This window comes from Pseudophryne corroboree, chromosome 3 (genome assembly GCF_028390025.1).
Source record: "Pseudophryne corroboree isolate aPseCor3 chromosome 3, aPseCor3.hap2, whole genome shotgun sequence".
NCBI classification, from domain to species: Eukaryota; Metazoa; Chordata; class Amphibia; order Anura; family Myobatrachidae; genus Pseudophryne; species Pseudophryne corroboree.
This window is the reverse complement of record NC_086446.1, coordinates 512,436,221-512,461,513: the sequence shown is the minus strand read 5'-3', so window position 1 is coordinate 512,461,513 and position 25,293 is coordinate 512,436,221. Positions and strand designations below refer to the sequence as shown.

General features: G+C 45.5%; 1 protein-coding gene and 1 long non-coding RNA gene across 2 annotated transcripts in view; one reads left to right on the top strand and one right to left on the bottom strand.

The window, feature by feature from the left end:
- The window catches only part of OGFOD3 (2-oxoglutarate and iron dependent oxygenase domain containing 3), a 484,427-nt gene that overhangs the window by 175,938 nt on the left and 283,196 nt on the right, over positions 1-25,293 (bottom strand). Inside the window, exon 7 of the mRNA XM_063961071.1 lies at positions 24,301-24,454. Within this exon, the coding sequence (XP_063817141.1) occupies positions 24,301-24,454 (154 nt within the window). The remainder of the gene's footprint in view (positions 1-24,300; positions 24,455-25,293) is intronic.
- The window catches only part of LOC135056203 (uncharacterized), a 143,614-nt gene that overhangs the window by 83,557 nt on the left and 34,764 nt on the right, over positions 1-25,293 (top strand). The window lies entirely within an intron of this gene.

The following is a 25,293-nucleotide window of genomic DNA, read 5'->3' as shown; positions in this document are numbered from 1 at the left end:
CTTCCGACTTCCCCTCTGGGATGACGATCGACTCCCAGCAGCAACAACAGCAGCGCCAGCAGCAGTAGGCGTTACACTCAAGGATGCATCGGAGGAATCCCAGGCAGGAGAGGACTCGTCAGACTTGACAGTGACATGGCCTGCAGGACTATTGGCTTTCATGTCTAAGGAGGAAATTGACACTGAGGGAGTTGGTGGTGTGGTTTGCAGGAGCTTGGTTACAAGAGGAAGGGATTTAGTGGTCAGTGGACTGCTTCCGCTGTCATCCAAAGTTTTTGAACTTGTCACTGACTTCTGATGAATGCGGTAAAGGTGACGTATAAGGGAGGATGCTCCTAGGTGGTTAACGTCCTTACCCCTACTTATTACAGCTTGACAAAGGCAACACACGGCTTGACACCTGTTGTCCGCATTTCTGTTGAAATAATTCCACACCGAAGAGGTGATTTTTTTTGTATTTTGACCAGGCATGTCAATGGCCATATTCATCCCACGGACAACAGGTGTCTCCCCGGGTGCCTGACTTAAACAAACCACCTCACCATCAGAATCCTCCTTGTCAATTTCCTCCCCAGCGCCCGCAACACCCATATCCTCATCCTGGTGTACTTCAACAGTGACATCTTCAATTTGACTATCAGGAACTGGACTGCGGGTGCCCCTTCCAGCACTTGCAGGGGGCGTGCAAATGGTGGAAGGCGCAACCTCTTCCCGTCCAGTGTTGGGAAGGTCAGGCATCGCAACCGACACAATTGGACTCTCCTTGGGGATTTGTGATTTAGAAGAACGCACAGTTCTTTGCTGTGCTTTTGCCATCTTAACTCTTTTAAGTTTTCTAGCGAAAAATGTGAAGCTGAACAGCTAGCCATGAACATAGGCCAGGCCCTCAGCCGTTCCTTGCCACTCCGTGTCGTAAATGGCACATTGGCAAGTTTACGCTTCTCCTCAGACGATTTTGATTTAGATTTTTGGGTCATTTTACTGACCTTTATTTTTTTGGATTTTACATGCTCTCTACTATGACATTGGGCATCGGCCTTGGCAGACGACGTTGATGGCATTTCATCGTCTCGGCCATGACTAGTGGCAGCAGCTTCAGCACGAGGTGGAAGTGGATCTTGATCTTTCCCTATTTTACCCTCCACATTTTTGTTCTCCATTTTTTAATGTGTGGAATTATATGCCAGTAATATATCAATAGCAATGGCCTACTACTATATATACTGCGCACAACTAAAAATGCACCACAGGTATGGATGGATAGTATACTTGACGACACAGAGGCAGGTAGAGCAGTGGCCTACTGTACCGTACTGCTATATATTATATACTGGTGGTCAGCAAACTGTGCAAAACTGAAATGCACCGCAGGTATGGATGGATAGTATACTTGACGACACAGAGGCAGGTAGAGCAGTGGCCTACTGTACCGTACTGCTATATATTATATACTGGTGGTCAGAAAACTGTGCAAAACTGAAATGCACCACAGGTATGGATGGATAGTATACTTGACGACACAGAGGTAGGTAGAGCAGTGGCCTACTGTACCGTACTGCTATATATTATATACTGGTGGTCAGCAAACTGTGCAAAACTGAAATGCACCACAGGTATGGATGGATAGTATACTTGACGACACAGAGGTAGGTAGAGCAGTGGCCTTCTGTACCGTACTGCTATATATTATATACTGGTGGTCAGCAAACATCAAAACTGAAATGCACCACAGGTATGGATGGATAGTATACTTGACGACACAGAGGTAGGTAGAGCAGTGGCCTACTGTACCGTACTGCTATATATTATATACTGGTGGTCAGCAAACTGTGCAAAACTGAAATGCACCACAGGTATGGATGGATAGTATACTTGACGACACAGAGGTAGGTAGAGCAGTGGCCTACTGTACCGTACTGCTATATATTATATACTGGTGGTCAGCAAACTGTGCAAAACTGAAATGCACCACAGGTATGGATGGATAGTATACTTGACGACACAGAGGTAGGTAGAGCAGTGGCCTTCTGTACCGTACTGCTATATATTATATACTGGTGGTCAGCAAACTGTGCAAAACGGAAATGCACCACAGGTATGGATGGATAGTATACTTGACGACACAGAGGTAGGTAGAGCAGTGGCCTACTGTACCGTACTGCTATATATTATATACTGGTTGTCAGCAAACTGTGCAAAACTGAAATGCACCACAGGTATGGATGGATAGTATACTTGACGACACAGAGGTAGGTAGAGCAGTGGCCTACTGTACCGTACTGCTATATATTATATACTGGTGGTCAGCAAACTGTGCAAAACTGAAATGCACCACAGGTATGGATGGATAGTATACTTGACGACACAGAGGTAGGTAGACCAGTTGCCTTCTGTACCGTACTGCTATATATTATATACTGGTGGTCAGCAAACTGTGCAAAACGGAAATGCACCACAGGTATGGATGGATAGTATACTTGACGACACAGAGGTAGGTAGAGCAGTGGCCTACTGTACCGTACTGCTATATATTATATACTGGTGGTCAGCAAACTGTGCAAAACTGAAATGAACCACAGGTATGGATGGATAGTATACTTGACGACACAGAGGTAGGTAGAGCAGTGGCCTTCTGTACTGTACTGCTATATATTATATACTGGTGGTCAGCAAACTGTGCAAAACTGAAATGCACCACAGGTATGGATGGATAGTATACTTGACGACACAGAGGTAGGTAGAGCAGTGGCCTAATGTACCGTACTGCTAGATATTATATACTGGTGGTCAGCAAACTGTGCAAAACTTAAATGCACCACAGGTGTGGATGGATAGTATACTTGACGACACAGAGGTAGGTAGAGCAGTGGCCTTCTGTACCGTACTGCTATATATTATATACTGGTGGTCAGCAAACTGTGCAAAACTGAAATGCACCACAGGTATGGATGGATAGTATACTTGACGACACAGAGGTACTGTAGGTAGAGCAGTGGCCTACTGTACCGTACTGCTATATATTATATACTGGTGGTCAGCAAACTGTGCAAAACTGAATTGCACCACAGGTATGGATGGATAGTATACTTGACGACACAGAGGTAGGTAGAGCAGTGGCCTACTGTACCGTACTGCTATATATTATATACTGGTGGTCAGCAAACTGTGCAAAACTGAAATGCACCACAGGTATGGATGGATAGTATACTTGACGACACAGAGGTAGGTAGAGCAGTGGCCTACTGTACCGTACTGCTATATATTATATACTGGTTGTCAGCAAACTGTGCAAAACTAAAATGCACCACAGGTATGGATGGATAGTATACTTGACGACACAGAGTTAGGTAGAGCAGTGGACTACTGTACCGTACTGCTATATATATAGTTATACTGGTGGTCAGCAAAATTCTGCACTGTCCTCCTACTATATACTACAATGCAGCACAGATATGGAGCGTTTTTCAGGCAGAGAACGTATAATACTGGTGGTCACTGGTCAGCAAAACTCTGCACTGTCCTCCTACTATATAATATTGCTGGTCTCCAGTCCCCACAATAAAGCAATTAGCACACTGAGCACAGATATTTGCAGCACACTGAGCACAGATACGGAGCGTTTTTCAGGCAGAGAACGTAGATATTTGCACTTGCAGCACACTGAGCACAGATATTTGCAGCACACTGAGCACAGATATTTGCAGCACACTGAGCACAGATATTTGCAGCCCACTGAACTTAGAAACTGAGAGGACGCCAGCCACGTCCTCTCACGATCATCTCCAATGCACGAGTGAAAAATAGCGGCGACGCGCGGCTCCTTATATAGAATACGAATCTCGCGAGAATCCGACCGCGGGATGTTGACGTTCGGGCACGCTCGGGTTAACCGAGCAAGGCGGGAGGATCCGAGTTGCTCGGATCCGTGAAAAAAAAGGTGAAGTTCGGGCGGGTTCGGATCCCGAGGATCCGAACCCGCTCATCACTAGTTAATAGTAAAAGGAGACGTTTTGAATTCCAGACAATACCATTTCAAAGCATTATTGACCCTCTGCATGTTCTCTGGTCTATTGAGACCGAAACGTACATAAGGAATAAAAAGGAAAACCAAACCAATGAACAAATGCAAAAATTGTCAACATGAATTCACTGTCAGTGAAACGTGGCCTGGTGGGATTGTGGTGCTCCTTCTGCTCACTCTCAGGGGAATTACTGCAGTTATTAGAGCTGCTGATTGAAAGTTTATTCAATCTCACATAACCTACATATGCCAATTATAGAAGCCGAGCAGTTGTTGACAGTGAGACATTATTTATTGCTCGGAGTATACAGAAGCATTTACTTTACCCTAAAGCAAATCCCTTGTATGCCTGCATATATTGTAGTGATTTATAAAAACATAGCCAGCCAAGCAATGACCGTACATGTAGACATAAGCTTGCCACTACCACCAACCACAGATCTCTGGTAGATCCACCACGCTCCATGGAAATAAAAAGATATGAAACTGAAAAATCAGTTTTGGGTGGAGATACTTAGCTAATGCATTATCCCAGAAAAGCTCACGTGTCCACCACACTGTGAGATGCTCACTCTTGTCATTCTTGTTGGCAGAGTGCTCTAGAGAAATATTTATTAGGCAGAGGCTTTACAGATACTCCAATTTCTGGCAGTTCTGACTGCAAGATTAATAAGGATAAAAATATAAAATCAGAAGCAGGATCGGTATCAGCGGGATCCCAGAATTTTAACCCAAAATAGGCGGGATTCTGGGATTACAGCATGCATGTACGGACTTGTTTTCTGCCAGGCAGCGTTAAGTATTCAGCACGGATGCTGCCCTGTCCTAGGCCGGCTGTGCGTGATGTCAGCGGTCACACTGCGCAGCCACATGCCAGCCCTCCCCTTGAAGGGCAGCGCCTGCCCACTTAAACAATGGAGAGGTCTGCCCACCAATCTAGTGAGAGCCCCTGTTGTGTGAGTCACTGTGTCACTGTCTGAGCGGCCGGATGTGGGTCTGGGACTGTCACTGTGTCACTGCTCTGAGTGACTAGTTTGTAAGTATTTTGAGGATTGGGAGGGAGTGGAACACCGGATACGTGCTGTGCTGCCAGCGCAAGTGAGTGCCTGGGCTCACACTGCCTGCACATTGCTCTATGAGTGCCAAATTGAGTCGACTGCTGAGTGATGCGGACTTAGACTGTCAGTGATTGAAGCTGCCTGAGCCTGCCTGTGTGTGCTGCAGCTTCTGCAGAGGACTAGTGCTGCTGTGCGTCAATATTTTTAGAGTGTCTGGAAAAGGTAACCAATTTAATGTTTTTTTCTTAGTGTGGGGCTGGTCAGGCGGCATGAACGTTATTCCCTCAATCCCTGAATCCTGGGTTTGGGATTTCTTCAATCCGGAATTGAAACAATTAGGCGGGATTGGCTTCATAAAGTGGTACGGCTTGTTGCGCTATCAAGTTCTTTCTGCACGTAGTATGCCTTCAAATCAATACAAATTAAAAGCGATGTGATGCAGCTGCTAAATGAAAACATGAATATATTTAATTATATCTACATATTTTTTTAGATTCATATATGGTTCACTAATGAAACCATAGACAATATTGAGACACAAAAGAACACATATACATTTTTAAATTCATTAAAAAGTACATACTGTATCCTTTTAAATAATCTGTGGCCACATAAAAAGTACAATATTTTAGAGCAAATGAGATTCATGGTGTGCTGCGTTGCTCCCATAGTGGGAGTTGCTCTACTTCCCTCTTATATGTTTCTATTATGCGCACAAATGATCTAGATAAATTACAATCAGGTATTGTTAAATGAGCTTTTTCAGATGTTTCTCTTAAATCTATTCAAATTGTATTTACTTGTTTTAATTAAAGACAAATGCATTATAAACGTCTCCATCATGCTTATTATACCCCCCCAAACTGCGTTTCATGATGGATGTTTCTCCAGATTCCAACTGTTGTAAATGTCATGCGCCTGAGGCAGACCTCGACCATTGTATGAGGAGTTGCCCTGAGGTCAATAGATTTTGGTTTATTGTTAAAATGTATATAAAATAATCGTTATGGTAGACTTACCGTTGATAACTCGATTTCTCCTAAGTCCACAGGATCCACAGGATAACATTGGGATACGAGGTAGCGACAGCAGATTGGCACCAAGTGATCAAAGCTTTCGGCCTCCCAGAATGCAACGGGCCAGTCCCTATATCCCCGTCTCCTGGCTCAGGCAATTCAGTTGTTTTCCAAAGCTCAAGGCAGGAGCATCATAGAGAGCCCTAATCAGGCAAGAAGAACACACATGCACACCCTTTCGGTACAAGAAGGAAAAGGTTAATAAGTGAAAGGATCCTTAAATCAGGTGCATCAGGGTGGGACCCGTGTGGATCTTGTGGATTTAGGAGGAATAGAGTTATCAACGGTAAGTCTACCATAAGGATTATTTCTCCTGCAGGGTCCACAGGAAAACATTGGGATGCCCCAAAGCAATTTAGTGGTGGGGATGCTCCTGATTGGACAGGAGAATCCTTTGCCCGAATTCGGCGTCCTGAGAAGCAAAGGTATCAAAGGCATAATCTCTAATGAATGTGCTAATGGAAGAGCATGTGGCTGCCTTACATATCTGTTCTACTGAAGCACCACGTTGTGTTGCCCATGACAAACCTACCTTACGAGGAGAGTGAGCAGAGACATTAGCCTGGACAGGGAGATCAGCTTGAGAATATGCTTCTGAAATCGTCATTCGAAGCCAGCTGAGAACGAAGTGAGTGTCTGTTTTTCTGATGGCACTGGTACGATCCACGTAGATCCTTAAAGCACGGACTATGTCCAACGATGCATCTCCTGCAGAAAGGTCCGGCCCTTGGAAGGCCGGGACTACAATTTCTATGTTACGGTGGAATTTAGACACCACCTTAGGAAGATATCCATATTTGGTTCTGAGAACCGATCTATCTGGATAAAAAAATCAGAAAAGGAGGACAACATAACAATGCCCCTAAATCTGAAACTCTTCTAGCTGAAGCAAAAGCCAGTAGAAAGGGGACTTTAGCTGTCAACCATTTAAAATCCACTTGTTTTAGTGGTTCAAATGAAGCAACTTGATGGGCCTTCAGGACTAAACTTAAGTCCCAAGGCACTGTAGGAGGAACAAAAGAAGGTTGAATGTGCAGCATTCCCTGGAAAAAAGTGCACACATCCTACAGGTTTACCAAATTTCTTTTGGAACCATACAGTCAATGCTGACACTTGCACTCTCAAGGAAGCCACCCTTAGACCTTTGTCCATTCCTAACTGAAGGAATGCTAGGACTCTGGAAACTCTGAAAGACCTAGGATTAAATTTCCGGTCACTGCACCATTGAATATAGGCTTGCCATATTCAGTGATAAATGCGAGCTGAGGAAGGTTTCCTTGCTCTGAGCATTGTTTGAATTACCTATTGTGAGAATCCTCTTGCTTTCAGGATGGAAGTCTCAAGAACCACGCCGTCAAAGACAGTCGATCCAGGTGCTTGTGATAGCAAGGACCCTGAGACAATAGATCTGGACGTTGAGGGAGTAGGAATGGAGCATCCATCGACAACCTCTGCAGATCTGTGTACCAATGTCTTCTGGGCCAAGCCGGAGCTATTAGTATCACGGCGTCCCTTTCTTATTTTGCCTTTCTCATCACCCTGAGTAATAGGCCGATTGGTGGAAACACATAGGCCAGACGAAAGTCCCATCTCACTGACAGGGCATCCACAAAGATCGCTTTGGGATCCGTTGTTCTTGACCCGTATGTGGGAACTTTGTTGTTCTGATGGGACGCCATAAGATCTATCTCCGGTAACCCCCACTTGTCTACCAGAATTTGGAAGAACTCGGGATGTAAAGCTCATTCGTTTCATGAATGGGGTGGCGACTGAGAAAATCCGCTTCCCAGTTTAGGACTCCCGGAATGAACACTGCTGACAAGGCTGGATGATGAAGTCTGCCCACTTTAACATGTGAATTACCTCCTTCATTGCATTTTGTCTGCAAGTTCCTCCCTGATGGTTTGGGTACGCTACTGCTGATGCATTGTCCGAGCCAATTTGGACTGGTTTCCCCTAAAGGATGTCCTTTGCCTGAATAAGCACCATACATGTAGCCCGAAGTTCCAATATGTTTATTGTCAGGCAACTTTCTTCCTTGGTCCACTGCCCCTGGAAGCAACTCAGCCCTGAAGGCTGGCAACCGTTGTCAGAATTTCTCAATCTGATATCCAAAAGGGTCTCCCTTTGTCCAGATGGTATGTCTGCAGCCACCAGGCTCCTTACTTCCAGAGGAAGGACCTGGCTTGGACTGGTCCACAGGGCTACAGGGGAAACCACCAGTGGGCCCCACTGTCTGGGGCCCCACCTCCTGCTCTTAGGATCAGGTTCCAGACTGTGCACTTGAATTATACATTATACATATGTTACCTTATACTGGTCTATGGTGTATTTTCTACAGTGCATTGCGGTTATTAATCTGATACATTATCATGCATGCAGCAGCTGAATTTACTGTATACATTTATGAAGGGGCCCAGATGTTGCACTCTCTAATGGTTAGTCAAACAAATGAGGTGGCAGGCCACACCACCTCTGCAGACTGACCACACCCCTAAACATGGTCCCCTACCACTGCATTCCCCTGGAGGGCCCTACATGCTCCAGTCCGACACTGGGAAGGACCATAGTCTGCGTTTTTATTGTCTGATGAAAACCATTCCATTTGGAAAGGATCAGACGTTGCAGAGGCCTTGAGTGGAATTGAGCATACTCCACCATGTCGAATGTCGACACCATCAACCCCATCACACGCATTGCTGCGTGAATGGATACTCTTGACTGTGTAGCAGCTCCTGAATCATTGACTGAATTTTGGATATTTTGTTCAGAGGTAAAATTACTCTCTGAAGACTCGAATCCAACACAGCCCCCAAGTGAGTCATCCGTTGTGAGGGAACCAGGGACGACTTTGCCCAATTTATGAGCCAACCGTGTCTCTGCAAACAAGCTATTGTCTGCCGCAGATGACACTGAAGCAATTCCTGAGATTGTGCCAGGCTTAATAAATCATCGAGGAATGAAAAAATTCTTACCTCCTGCTGATGGAGATAAGATGCCATTACCACCATAATTTTGGTGAACACTCTGGGAGCTGTGGCCTGTCCAAATGGTAGGGCCTGAAACTGAAAATGTTGCTGGAGATAGCGCTGATAGGACAGTGCTATAGGAACATGAAGGTAAGCATCCTGGATATTTAGAAATACCATAAAAACCTTCGGCTGCATGGCCAAAATAATGGAACGTAAATTCTCCATATTAAACCGAGGCACCCAAATGTACTTGCTCAGCACTTTGAGATTGAGTATGGACCGGAACGACCCATTTGGCTTCTGGACTAGAAACAGGTTGGAATAATAACCTTGTCCTCGTTCTGCAGGAGGAACTGGAATTATCACTCCTGACCGAAGCAACTTCTTAACTGCCTCTTGCAAAGTCCTGGCCTTCATTTCCACTGAAGACGGGCTGGTACAAAAAAACCTTTGAGGAGGGTGATTCTTGAGAGCAAATGCGTAACCGTGAGATATCGCTTCTAGCACCCAGGCATCTGTGGTAGACTGCTGCCAGATCAGTAATTCTAATTGGTGTACCCAGTTTTTTATATACATATACTATTAAAAGTTACGTTTTAATTATCTCAATGTTACATCACTACTCATACATATATCAATAATTTCAAGCTACTCTCCGGGAGTGAGTGCTCCCAACCAAGGTCACTTTTTTCTAGCTTTCTCTTCCTATCCTTAAATACGTTTGGACCTTTGGGTGCACCGCTGACAATCACCATTTTTTTCTACCCATAGATATTTATCCTTACTGGCAGAAGGTGATTAATTTTAGACTACTGTCTAACCCGTCAGCTTTTCTCGGAGACATCATTTTATTTATTATTATTCATTATAAATCACTTAATCCTGTGCGGCATTCCCAACCTAATCCTTTTCAGATCAGTACAAACTGAAGAAGTCAGCCTCCCACACTGGGGTCCCCCAGGTGGAGGCTCGCACCATCAGGCTGATTTATCTTCTGATTTGGAAGCCAGCCTTCTGGTAGCCCAATGCTTTTTAGTCTTACCAGACTTGTCAGATTGAGACTGTCTGCCATAACCCTTTCCTTTTGGTTTTCCCTTGAGTCCGAAAGGGCCGAAAGCTGGAAATCTAGTCTTGGATTTATGTGTGGAAGGAAACATCACTTTCTTGGAATCTACTTCTGACTCCAAAATACTGTTTAATTCTTTACTAAAAAAGAAAATCTCCAGTAAAAGGCAAAGACTCCAGAACCTTCTTAGATTCTGAGTCAGCTTTCCATGTACGTAGCCAAACCACTCTGCGAGCTACTACTGATGAGGCTGATGCCTGAGAGGCAATTCTACCCATGTCCAAGGCAGCTTCTTCCATAAAAATAGCTGCCTGTTTGACATGTGCAATATGGGATTTTTGCTTTCTAGATGCCATTGAAAGGTCATCCTCCAGTGCATCAGCCCAGGCTGCCACTGCTTTTAACATCCAAGCTGAAGCCATGGCTGGTCTTATGACCAGCCATGAGGAGAAAATGATTTTAAGAAAACCATCTATTTTCCTATCCGTGATATCATTTAAAGGCAGAGGTAGTGTAGATTTTTGCACCAATTGGATGACATTCGTATCTAATTTGGGAGCCACCTCCCATTTCAAACAGTCCCCCGCTGGAAGAAGATAATGGGAATTCCATTTCCTTGGAATTCTAAACTTCTTACTGGGTGTAACCAAAGCCTCTTGCAAAATTTCCGTCAGCTGTTCTGACCCAGGAAAACTCAGTCCTAACTATTTTGGGACGTTTAAACACAAGTGCCTTAGATTTTAACAAAGGCTATGCTGCCTCCTCTAAGGATAGAATGGCTTTAATAGCACTAATTAGCTCAGGAATGTCCACTGAGCTGAGGCCTTCACCTCATCTCTGTATGCAGACCAGGAGTGTGATGAGTCCTCATCCTCCGACGTGTCTTCATCTGAAACGTGTAGACTGTGAATATGTTGTTTCGGGTCTATGTGATTTACTTAGCACCGGCCTTTCAGCCTGTTTCTGTTGAGTGGCTGCCGATTCCTGTACTGGATGTGATAACCCCCAGGTGGAATGTTGCATGTAAGGGTTAATAGGGTAACCTATCCCTGGTATAGGAGCTGGCATTATCCGCTCAGCTATACTGGATAATGTCTGTGCAAAAGTAGCCCATGTGGGTTCAACCTTAACCTGTGCCTGCCTCGGATAATTCAAGAGGCATTGGTGAAAGCTAAAACAATTTGCACATAATCCATTTTGAACCAGATCCTGAGAGGTTAACCCAGCTTTGCAAGAAAAACATTACATGAGTGTTGGTGCTGCTGTGGAGAGTGTATCCTCCTCACCCTTGCCTCTCTTAGACATGATAAATAAATCACACACATTTACAGTGTTAACTACACAAATTGTGACTGCAATCACTTTAAAATTAGTAAAAGTGACATACAATCTGATCCCGCCCTGCTTTGCACCAGCATTGAGGATCGGAATACACAGAAACTGACAGAAAATAGTAAAGTCAGCAATCACACTAGCAATCAGTCACAGGTTATACATTAGTATAATAAGCAATATGAGCACATAATCAATTACAGATACATTTCAGGCATGTAGGATAAACATAGTATTGCATTCCTTATATACGTAGGAGTTTAAACGTATTCAGTTGCACAGCAAAAGAAAACAGCAGCAATAGTTTACAGACTCATATGCATCAGGCACTTATCCAACTATTCGTACCAAAGTTAGATAGAGACTTAGGGGGTCATTCCCAGTTGATCGCTCGCTAGCAGATTTTAGCAGCCGTACAAACGCATTGTCGCCGCCCACTGGGGAGTGCATTTTAGCTTTGCAGAAGTGCGAACGCTTGTGCAGCAGAGCACCTGCAAGATCTTTTTGTGCAAAACAAGACCAGCCCTGCAGTTACTCTTCGTGTGCGTTGATTCTAACGATGGAGGGGCGGATTTTAACATCACACACCCGCCCAGTGAACGCCCGGCCACGCCTGTGTTTTTTCTGCCATGCCTGCGTTTTTCTAAGCACTCCCTGAAAACGGTCAGTTGACACCCAGAAACGCCCTCTTTCTGTCAATCTCCGTGCGGCCGGCTGTGCGATTGGAATAGTCGCTAGAACCAGTGCAAAACCACAATGGACTTTGTACCCGTACGACGTGTGTGCGCATTGCGGAGCATACGCATTCGCAGATTAGCCGGTTTTTCCACTGATCGCTAGGCAGAGAAAAACGGCAGCTAGCGATCAACTCGGAATGACCCCCTTAGTGCTGTATCACCCAGCTCAGGAGAGTGAGATACAGGGAGACTTCACCTCGCTTCCAGGATCGATCAATACATTAGTGAACACTGAGTGTATCCAGACGCTATTAGTGTGCACAATCGCCCCATAAACCTACAGTGAACACAGACGCCCAAGTGAACACCGACGCACCAGTCATACAGCGGCCTGTCCTTTTAGATACACAGCGTCTCAGACGGAAGCAGGAACTCCGTTCATGGCGGGAAACTCGAGGGAAACTGGTCATGGACCAGGTGGAGGGGCGACCAAGGAAACGTCTTACTCCCCACTGCTGACATCAACCCTAGGGATCGCGGCCTCATACTACCCCATGGAGCCTATGATCCCTGAGGCCTAGCGCTGGTGCACCCGAGGTGGCAGCCGCGTGAGCAACTGTTCAGTAGTCTTCATCCCGAAACAGTGCGGCTGTGTCTCGCGTTTCCCCTACTAAGCGGAACCGATGCCTTACCTTTTCCCCGTGCTCCGGCCACAGCCTGGTAACGTCTGCTGTACTTGCTAGTACATCCTACAAAGACGCCCGCCGAAACAGCACTGTACACGTGGGTAACCGTTGTCGTGACCCGGCGGGGAGATGTTGGATCAGCTCTTTCCAAAGGTACGTAAAAGACGCTTTTTAGAAAGATCGCTCAAAAAATATAGTAAGACTATAAAAATAAAATAAAAAAGCTAATCGCTGCTAAAAACTAGCAGCCCATTGACCATGGTCCGGCTCCTGCCGCACCAAACAGGCCCGTTGCATTCTGGGAGGCCAAAAGCTTTGATCGTTTGGTGCCAATCCGCTGTCGCTGCCTCATATCCCAATGTTATCCTGTGGATAACCTGTGGACCCTGCAGGAGAAAGACTCTTTAGGTACTGTATATCTATTGACATTTCCCCTGAATGGGCCCTCTGGGACATATATGTTAACCTCTCTTGAACCAGACATCTGGTGGGTCACCAACTTTTATTAGCTAAAATTGCAGCAGCAGTAAAGCAAACCATTCTTTCTCAATGGGTCTCTACTAATATGCTGTCCCTGTTCTTGTTGATGCCATGTATTTCCTATCTATTTCACATGGATTGGTTAGAAATGTCCATTAATAAGGATAAAAGATTGGAGAAATTCTTCGCAATTTGGATACCATACATACGTACATTACCATCTTCTATAAAGGGTACTCTCCACTGTGCAGTATTGCTAATCTCCTGGTATAACCAAGAGGTACTTTCAATGGGATGTCCCCCCGTTTTAGGCCACATAGCCGGTGTAGCTTACTACGGTTATGGGCAGACCTTTCTTTATTTTCGAAGCCTACAGGTTTTCACTGGAAGGCGTGCAGTTCTCTTATACTTCTATTGTTTTTTGATTGCCATGTATCTTTGTTTTGCTTTAATTGACATGCTAATAATTCTAGTCACGAACAAACAATGCGCAAAATATACATTATTATGTGTGCAGTTCTCCAACAAAATCCTTTTGAAGAAAAAAAAATACAGTATATTTTTCATAAGCAGGAAAGTATAAAGCACTACATGTATCGAAGTGTGTTTCAGTCTCTCTTACACAGAAATAAATCACCATGAATTGCGTCCACTTTAGACAATATTTCAGTTTGTTTAAAAAATGTGGTTAGGATAACTTAAAAAATAAAGGGCTCTGGGCCTAATTCAGGTCGGATCACAGTATGCGATCCAACTGCAAAAACAGAGACAAAGATGCGGACGCATCCGCAGTGCCTGTCCTGCGCCCGCATTTTCTGTGGGGATGGCCGCAAAAAACGCAATCGCCTCTGCCTGTCAATCAGGCAGAGGCTGTTGCTGGGCAGGGGGGTGGCAACGCTCAGTTTCCAGGGTGGAGACGGCCAAACGGGGGACGGTGCGGCGCGAGCGGGTGTTTGATCGCAGTAGCTGCGTGGTGTCACACGCAGCCGCCGCGATCGGGAACATGGCGGTGGGCCTCCTGCGGGCGCAGCTGCATCAGTGGGAGGCATCCTCTATTTCTGCTAACAAGCAGAAACTGCGATGCGTTCGCAATTTCTGCTTGTTGAAGGGGGGGAGGCGGCGGTCAGCATGCTGAACGGCCTTGCCCTGCGATGGGTGGCCCTCAGCATGCTAGCAAAAGGATTGCAAATTCTGCTAATTAGCAGAATTTGCAGTCCTTACTGAATCGGGCCCTCAATCCAATAGCCGCTATTTACTTGTGAATATTCCATAGTGCTATGTACAAAAAAAAAAATCTGTAAATATTGGTGAGACAGCACCGCAAGGGGAGCGAGTGCCAATGCTGTCGCCGGCATAAACAGCTGTCGCTACTGAAACTCTCCCAGCCCCCTGTGTGGGGGCAAGTTCATTGGTTTGGATTGGCCCCAAATGCTGAAATAATCAAGTCTTTAGGGCTCAATCCAATTAGCTGTGATTTACTCAAGAGTGCAAGTAAGTGTGGCTATAAGCCGCACTTGTTGTACTAATGGTTTTGAGAACAAGAACCTGTGAATCTGGGGCCTGCACACCATCGCAACGGTAACATGCCCCCCTTGCATGCAGGGGCTAGTAATCAGAATGGGCAGATGTTTATGTCACTAAAAGCGATGCTGGCCATAGTAGTCAGACAGCCAATTTGCCTAAGAAAACGTTGTTGCTGACTAATATTTCATTTATTTTTCATTGACACAAAAAATGTCCTGCTGATTCATAAAACTGACTTATTTGCTTCTAAATTCTACATTATTGTACCCAACCCTGGCTTAAAGGATCATTAACCTTTGCAGACTTTATTTGTAGCTGTTAAATATGTAAACTATACCCAGTAGTTTAAAATGATTCATGCAAAAAAGCGAATTATTAGTCACTTCATACATAACCATAGCCACCGGATGACACAGAGGCTGGGCACTGATAGAGGACTGTTAACACAGCCAAATAAATTAATCAGTGAGGTATTCCTTACGTACACTCCGAAGTGTTCACCTAGAATAGGAGTTAAATCATTTAAAAACATGAAAAGTTATCTTCACAGTGCTGGAGTTATCCTTTAATTGGCATGGTCATTTTACATGTAAGGCGCCGCGCCACTGTGTCCCCAGTTTTTGACGAGGAGATTCGTTATACAGATGTGCATAATTCAGTGCATCCGGAAAGTATTCACAGCACTTCACTTTTTCCACATTTTGTTATGCTACAGCATAATTCTACACACAGTCCCCCATAATGACCGTGAAAAAATATTTTTTTGAGATTTTTGCAAATTTATTAAAAATAAAAAACTAACAACTCACATGTACATAAGTATTCACAGCCTTTGCCGTGAAGCTCAAAATTTAGCTCAGTTGCATCCTGTTTCCACTGATCATCCCTGAGAGTGCACGTGTGGTAAATTCAGTTGACTGGACATGATTTGGAAAGGCACACACCTGTCTATATAAGGTCCCACACTTGACAGCGCATGTCTGAGCACAAACCAAGCATAAAGTCAAAGAAATTATCTGTAGACCTCCAAGACAGGATTGTCTCGAGGCACAAACCTGGGAAAGGGTACGGAAAAATATCTGCTGCTTTGCAGGTCCCAATGATCACAGTGGCCTCCATCAACCGTAAATGGAAGAAGTTCTGAACCACCAGGACTCTTCCTAGAGCTGGCCGGCCATCTAAACTGAGCGAATGGGGGAGAAGGACCCTAGTCAGGAAGGTGATCAAGAACCCGATGTCATAGCTACAGCATTCCTCTGTGGAGAGAAGAGAACCTTCCAGAAGGACAACCATCTCTGCCGCAATCCAACAATCATACCTGTATGGTAGAGTGGCCAGACGGAAGCCACTCCTTAGTAAAAAGCACATGGCAGCCCGCCTGGAGTTTGACAAAATGCACCTGAAGAACTCAGACCATGAGAAGCAAAATTCTCTGTTCTGATGAGACAAAGATTGAACTCTTTGGCGTGAATGCCAGACGTCATGTTTGAAGGAAACCAGGCACTGCTCATCACCAGGCCAATACCATCCTTACAGTGAAGCATGGTGGTGGCAGCATCATGTTGTGAGGATGTTTTTCAGCGGCAGCAACTGGAGACTAGTCAGGGTAGAGGGAAAGATGAATGCAGCAATGTACAGCGACATCCTGGATGAAAACCTGGTCCAGAGTGCTCTTGACCTCAGACTGGGGCGATGGTTCATCTTTCAGAAAGACAACGACCATAAGCACACAGCCAAGATATCAAAGGAGTGGCTTCAGGACAACTCTGTGAATGTCCTTGAGTGGCCCAGCCAGAGCACAGACTTGAATCCGATTAAACATCTCTGGAGAGATCTGAAAATAGCTGTGCACCGACGCTTCCCATCCAACCTGATGGAGCTTGAGAGGTGCTGCAAAGAGAAATGGGCGAAACTGCCCAAAAATAGGTGTGCCAAGCTAGTGGCATCATATTCAAAAAAAATTGAGGCTGTAATTGCAGCCAAAGGTGCATCAACAAAGTATCAAGCAAAAGCTGTGAATACTTATGTACATGTGACTTCTTAGCTTTTTATTTTTAATAAATTTGCAGAAATCTCAAAAACACTTTTTTCACGTTGTCATTATAGAGTATTGGGGGTAATTCCAAGTTGATCGCAGCAGGAAATTTTTTAGCAGTTGGGCAAAACCATGTGCACTGCAGGGGAGGCAGAAATAACATGTGCAGAGAGAGTTAGATTTGTGTGGGTTATTTTGTTTCTATGCAGGGTGGTTTATTTTTACACTGCAATTTAGATTGCAGATTGAACACACCACACCCAAATCTATCTCTCTCTGCACGTTATATCTGCCTCCCCTGCAGTGCACATGGGCCCTCATTCCGAGTTGATCGGTCGCAAGGCGAATTTAGCAGAGTTACACACGCTAAGCCGCCGCCTACTGGGAGTGAATCTTAGCTTCTTAAAATTGCGACCGATGTATTCGCAATATTGCGATTACTAACTACTTAGCAGTTTCAGAGTAGCTCCAGACTTACTCTGCCTGTGCGATCAGTTCAGTGCTTGTCGTTCCTGGTTGACGTCACAAACACACCCAGCGTTCGCCCAGGCACTCCCACCGTTTCTCCAGCCACTCCTGCGTTTTTTCCGGAAACGGTAGCGTTTTCAGCCACACGCCCCTGAAACGCCGTGTTTCCGCCCAGTAACACCCATTTCCTGTCAATCACATTACGTTCGCCGGAGCGATGAAAAAGCCGTGAGTAAAAATACTTTCTACATAGCAAAGTTACTTGGCGCAGTCGCAGTGCGAACATTGCGCATGCGTACTAAGCGGATTTTCATTGCGATGCGATGAAAAATACCGAGCGAACAACTCGGAATGAGGGCCATGGTTTTGCCCAATTGCTAACAAACTTGAAGCTGCGATCAACTCAGAATTACCCCCATTGTGTGTAGACTTTTGAGGGAAAAAATTAATTTATTCCAGTTTGGAATAAGGCTGTAAAATAACAAAAACGTGGAAAAAGTGAAGCGCTGTGAATACTTTCCGGATGCACGGTATAATATTAAAATATAAATACTTTTTAAACTATATTAAATAAAATATACAAAACAAAAACAAACAAAACTATATGAACAGTTTTGAAGGGAAAAATTGCTAGTTAAGTGGTTAAAACCACTGTGTGAAGGCGATGGGTACACTTTACTTACATTTGCATAATGGCCCTCATTCCGAGTTGTTCGCTCGCAAGCTGCTTTTAGCAGCATTGCACACGCTAAGCCGCCGCCTACTGGGAGTGAATCTTAGCTTAGCAGAATTGCGAACGAAAGATTCGCAATATTGCGAAAAGACTTCTCTGTGCAGTTTCTGAGTAGCTCGAGACTTACTTTGCCAGTGCGATCAGTTCAGTGCTTGTCGTTCCTGGTTTGACGTCACAAACACACCCAGCGTTCGCCCAGACACTCCCCCGTTTCTCAAGCCACTCCCGCGTTTTTTCCAGAAACGGCAGCGTTTTTTCACACACTCCCATAAAACGGCGAGTTTCCGCCCAGAAACACCCACTTCCTGTCAATCACACTCCGATCACCAGAACGAAGAAAAAACCTTGTAATGCCGTGAGTAAAATACCAAACTTCTTAGCAAATTTACTTGGCGCAGTCGCAGTGCGAACATTGCGCATGCGCAATTAGCGGAAAATCGCTGCGATGCGAAGAAAATTACAGAGTGAACAACTCGGAATGAGGGCCAATGTGCATTCAAATTATACAGAGAATTTTGATTATGGGTCATCTCTCTCCGAAACCTGACCCAATCGCATGATTTATTGTACTCAATATTGAATGTGAAAGTCTTTATCTTAGCAGTGGTTGCTGCTGATCGGGAAGGCCGGTGTGTGACTGTGTGTGTGGGGGTGTGTGTATATATGTGTGTGACTGTGTGTGTGGGGGTGTGTGTATATATGTGTGTGACTGTGTGTGTGTTGATACTCGCACATAAGAACATAACACTACACAAAGAAATAGGTTAAATATTACGGGGTCTCTACATTTTGCTAAGCAGCACAGGTCAACAGTTTAACCTCTCTGCCTCTAGATCTTTGAGTCTGTGTGTCACACTATGGTTTCAGTGACAATAGGGATTAACAGCCTGGCTCTGTTTACGGAAGTTCCCATCAAGCTTGAGGTGAGAGAGGAGGTCACCTCTGCTCCCTATTATCTTCCACATCTCTGGAGATACTGCAGCTCAGGAACCACAGAGAAGTTTCAATTAACTCTCCCAACAGGAATATTGCTGATAGAAGGACCCAGCAGGTCTGTAGAGAATGCAATGTAACAACAGGATAGACAATACTGGTCACTCAGGAGCTACTGTGCATTCAGAATACATACTATTTACCGGCAGACGGGATGCCAGCTGTCAAGATCCCGAAAGCTGCATCCAGCCCGCTAGAATGCTGGCAGCGGGGTGAGTGCAATGAGTTCCCTTGCGGGCTCGCTGCGCTCAACGCAGAATCTACAGTGTATACAGGGTTAACTATATCAAAAAACAAACAAAAAAAATTATGTCGACCTTTTTATGTTTCAACCTTTTGACCATGTCAACGTTTTCAAAGTCGACCTAATGATCCACACCTAGTCACACATCCCTCTGATACAGTGCCAATGTGTGACTGGATCACATAGCCCACCAAGAACCTCTGCAATCTGGCTGGACCTACAGCACTGTATATGCAATATGCAGCACATATCCTCATGTACCAATGCCTATTTCCCTATAGCTTGTAAGCAGGGCCCTCTTACCTCTTGGTCTGTCTATTACCACAACTTATTACTGTTCTGTTCCCAATTCTAAAATGCAACCGAATATATTGGCGTTATATAGGCTAATAAATAAACAAACAAACAAACAAACAAACAAACAAACAGATAACTATTGATTGCAGATCGACCTTCCCTGAAAATCTGACTCAGGGTTTGTGGCTCAAGCATGTTGGCATAATCTATTGAACTAGGCCAAATAGAAATGAGAACTGTGGGGCAGATTTATTAAGCCTGGTGAAGTGATAAAGTGGAAGGTGATAAAGCACCAGCCAGTCAGCTCCTAACTGTCATTTTTCAAACCAAGCCTGTGACATGGTAGTTAGGAGCTGATTGGCTGGTACTTTATCACGGTGCATTTTATCACTTCACCAGGCTTAATAAATCTGCCCCTGTGTCTGGGTCTCCCCCACCCCATTCCCTCGGACCAATACCCCCTGAAGTTCCATTACCTCTCACACTACTGACTCATCTTCTCTTCTCCACAATTTCCTACTGCACATATTTATTACTTCTTGGTTATATGTAAGAAGTCTGTCTGGGCTATTGCATGAGATAAGGTTCTTTGCTATTTTCTCATCTCACCATAGCTATTGTTAGTGATTGAATCCAGACCTGACTGAAAATTCGTAGACGGCCCCCCCACCGGTTCGGACACCCCCAGGGAAGCCCCAGCGTCATGCAGTGGACTTGGTAGCAGCAGGGGAGGACTTTTGGTCCTGGGCGCCCGAACCTGCATAAGGTTTCCTTCCTCTTCCTCTACCTTTTGAAGCGAGGAAGGACGAGCCTTTTCCACGCCTGTATTTATTGTGACGAAAGGACTGCATGTGCTGATGTGGTGCCTTTTTCTGTTGTGTGGGAACATAAGGAAGAAAAGAGGACTTACCGGCAGTCGCGGTCGAGACTAGGTCAGCCAAGCCGTCCCCAAACAAGACAGTACCTTTGAAGGGTAGCGCTTCCATAGCCCTCTTGGAGTCGGCATCAGCGTTCCATTGATGGATCCACAGGGCCCTCCTGGCTGATATTGACATGGCATTGGTTCTTGAACCCAAGAGACAGACGTCCCTCACCGCATCTTTTATGTAATCTGCCGCGTTCTTAATATAACCAAGAGTTAGAAGGACATTATCTTTATCAAGAGTATCCATATCATTAGCTAAATTCTCAGTCCATTTAGCAATAGCACTACTCACCCATACCGACGCCACAGCGGGTCTGAGCAATGCACCCGAATTAGCGAAAATGGACTTCAGAGACGTCTCCAGCTTGCGGCCCGCCGGATCTTTGAGAGCTGCCGTGTCAGGAGACGGAAGTGCCACTTTCTTAGACAAACGAGATAAAGCTTTGTCAACATGTGGAGATGCCTCCCATTTTTCCCTGTCCTCAGAGGGGAAAGGATACACCATGTAAATTCTCTTGGGAATCTGCCATTTCTTATCCGGCGACTCCCAAGCCTTTTCACAAAGAGTATTCATTTCATGAGAGGGGGAAATTTTACCTCCGGTTTTTTTCCCTTGAACAAGCAAATCCTTGTTTCCTGAACTGCAGGTTCATCAGAAATGTGTAAAACATCTTTTATAGCCACAATCATGTACTGAATACTCTTAACTAATCGTGGATGTAAAGCAGCCTCAGTGAAATCGACGTCGGAATCAGAGTCCGTGTCGGTATCAGTATCTACCACTTGAGTAAATGGCCTCTTTTGCGACCCGGATGGGGTCTGTACCTGAGACAAAGCCTCTTCCATGGACTTTTTCCACACCTGTGTCTGTGCCTCAGACTTACCTAACCTCTTTGATAAGGAAGCTACATTCGAGTTTATCTTACTGAGCAATGCTAGCAAATCAGGTGTCGGCTGCGTCGACAGTCCCAACTCTAGCCCCGCATCTGCTCCCCCAATAACATCCTCCGGTGAATAACCTTCAGCCTCAGACATGCCGACACGTAGTACCGACACACCACAACACACAGAACGTCCCTGCTAGGTGACAGGCCTACAATAAAGCCCAGATAGAGGACACAGAGGGAGTATGCCAGCTCACACCCCAGCGCCCATATATCGCAAAAAACGATATATGTACCCAGCGCTGCCTTATGCCACTATTAAGCACCACACTGCGGCCCCCCTCTGAAAATGCCCCCCCCCCCCGTTACTTGGAGAAGCGTGGAGGTCCCGCCAGTGTCTATCCCTCAGCCGCGTGTAGCAGGGAAAATGGCGCCCGTGAGCTGCGGGACGAAGCTCTGCACCCTTCCCGGAGCGCTTCAGCCCGCCAAATTCAAAACTGTGTAAAAATGCCGGCGGGGGTCTGTACACGGTGCCGAGGCACCCACAATCTTTCTGCCGCCCCAAACAAGCTCCAGTAACATGCTGCCCAGGGCGCCCCCCTCCAGCGCCCTGCACCCAGTGAATACCGTTGGTGATGTGTGTGGGAGCATGGAGCACAGCGTTACCGCTGTGCTGTACCTTCCGTTACTGAAGTCTTCTGCCGTCCTGAAGTCTTCTGATCTTCTTATACTCACCCGACTTCTTTCTTCTGGCTTCTGTGAGGGGGTGACGGCGTGGCTCCGGGAACAAGCAGCTAGGCGCACCAAGTGATCGAACCCTCTGGAGCTAATGGTGTCCAGTAGCCGAGAAGCAGAGCCTTGAAACTCACAGAAGTAGGTCCTGCTTCTGTCCCCTCACTCCCACGCTGCAGGGAGCCTGTAGCCAGCAGGTCTCCCTGAAAATAAAAAACCTAACAAAAGTCTTTTCTAGAGAAACTCAGGAGAGCTCCCCTAGTGTGCATCCAGTCACTCCTGGGCACAAAGTCTAACTGAGGTCTGGAGGAGGGGCATAGAGGGAGGAGCCAGTTCACACCCAGTCTTAAGTCTTTTTAGTGTGCCCAAGCTCCTGCGGATCCCGTCTATACCCCATGGTCCTTTTGGAGTCCCCAGCATCCTCTAGAACGTAAGAGAAACAGGGGGTGTCAGGATCATTTTTCGGGGCGGCTGCGTGATGTCACATGCAGCCAATCTGATCAAAAAAATGGCACCGGACTGCCTGCCAGGGGTCAACCTAAAATTGATGCATCCGAAATGAAACTGCGGACACATTGCGGGATGCTGGGTTTATATTCCCCACACTACATCCTAATTGGTCCCGGCACATCTGGTCCCTACACACAATCAGCCTAAAAGTCCGTGACTCTGTGTGCCGAGATTGTAGTGGCCAGCCACCGTGCTTATGGAAACCAAAATTGCATTCTCTAATCCCCTGGTCACGTGATTAACTCTTCATTTATAATATGTGTTACCATGGCGCCACATAAACACGGTCCTTCTTCCCGCTTCCGGGTGATCCTGATCATGTGACATCACAACGCAGCGTCTCTAGCAATTTAATGTGCTCTTAGCATGTCCACATACTTAGTTGCCATAGCTTCTGTGGCCGCCCTTATCTTTTTCACTCAGCCTGGTATGATTGATATCATTTCTTTTTTATTCCGGCTGCATCTGTGTCTTAGCACTTTTTCATGTGCTCCAGGAGTAGTATTAGTGTTGTTCTTATATTGGGGGTTTCTTTTCCATATAATACCTACTTTTTTATATCACACTATGTATCCATCTATCCCCTCTCTTTCCGGTTGTACATAACCCATTGAGGTGTAATACATACCCTTGCTGTCTGGTTCAGAAAAGAGGGGAGCAGTATACGAGACTGAAGGAATCATCAAACCAATTGTGATTTCTCAAGCACTGGTGGAGTGGTATTCAGTAATTTGTGTGTGTATAACTTAAAACAAATCACAAAACCCTGCAGTGCTTAATTACTAGTAATAGCCATAGAACGCTGACCAACAGGACTGTGCAGCAAAATACTGACATGGTATTTTGGGGTAGATGTATGAAGCAGTGATAAGAGTAGAGAAGTGTGCCATGGCAACCAAACAGCTGCAGCGTATTATGTTATAGATTGCACTTAAATGTTTACTCCAAAGCAGATTGGTTGCAATGGGCAACTTCTCCACTGGCTGACTTCTGCACTCTAATTACTGCTTCATACATCTATCCCTTTATTTATTAACAGTATCATATATAACGCAGCATATTCTGTTGCGAAGGAGTTATCCTGTGTAAGTGAAGTTTGATTTGGGGCCCACCTGATCTCTCCACACACCACACCTAACCCAGGTTAGAGCAATCATAATAACAACCAAGAGAAAAGAAACGCACTGCACTGAACTAATACAGCAGAGGTTCTCAAACTCGGTCCTCAAGACCCCACACAGTGCATGTTTTGCAGGTAACCCAGCAAGTGCACAGGTGTATTAATTACTCACTGAAACATTTTAAAAGGTCCACAGGTGGAGCTAATTATTTCACTTGCGATTCTGTGAGGAGACCTGCAAAACATGCACTGTGTGGGCCCCCGAGGACCGAGTTTGAGAACCTCTGTAATACAGCATCCTGGAGTCCCAACAAGCACCGAAAGCTTGTTCCTGTAACTGATTGCTTTCACTACGTCTGCTATTATTACTGAAGAAAAAGTCACTAGCATCACTAAAATGACCTCTGCAGAGGTAATATGCTTGTACAAATGTCCAAGCAGCAACATCTCAGGAATGGCCTCCTTACCTTATCAATATGGGGGTGCCAGTATTCATCATGAGTGGTCTTCGCTTCAGAGCTGTTTATACGGGAAAAGAAAGTGGGTTTTGTAAGATACAGAGAAGTGGCGTCAAGACTGAATGTTCTCGCAATTTCCTGCTGGATTCTCAGCCTGATATCCCTATCGGAAGAAACAATAGAAAAAAAGGTTTATAGTATACTGTTAATGTGGCTTTTGCAATTTTCTGTAATATTTATACTCTCTTTGAGGCAGCATCTATCCCAATACTTTGCAGACTGAAAGCACCTAGCATTCTATATAGTACAGCAACTTGATTGCCAACACTTTAGTAAGGAATGTTTCAGCAAAAGTTTGTACTGCGCTCACCTCATGGGGAGTTGAAAATTGGTGCTGCTGCATACCTCCCAACTGTCCCGATTTTTGCGGGACAGTCCCGTTTTTTGGGGACTGTCCCGCTGTCCCACCCGCGGGCCGCAATGTCCCGCGGTGGGGGGGGGGTGCAGTTGGGAATCTCATGCACTCGCTGCCCTGCTTAGCAGAGCAGTGGTGAATAGACGCTGTGCGCATGCGCACAGCGTCTATTCACTGGAGTCAGAGGGAGAGGGGGCATGCCAGCGGCTCACAGAGCGCTGGGCATACCCCCTCAGTGAATAAAACGGGGCGTCGCTCGCGATCGCGGGTCCTCCAGTGAGGCCACGCCACTTTTTCGGGAACAAAAAGTTGGGAGGTATGCTGCTGTATCTAGGGGTGTGCCAAATCCCTCTTGTATACAGTATTGAATGTGGTGGGATACAGCGCAGCTCAGAGGAAGGAAAAGAAGGAAGCTGTAGATGGAGATGGGAAGGACCAGTAAGAATAGAGGTGAAGATAGTGGGTGGATGAAAAAAATGGGGGGGGGGGGGGGGATTGGATGGGAGTAAAAGGAGTCAGTGAGGGGAGAATTGGTATGAGTGTGAAAAAAGAAGTGTTATGATAGACTTACCATGGTTAACACTCTT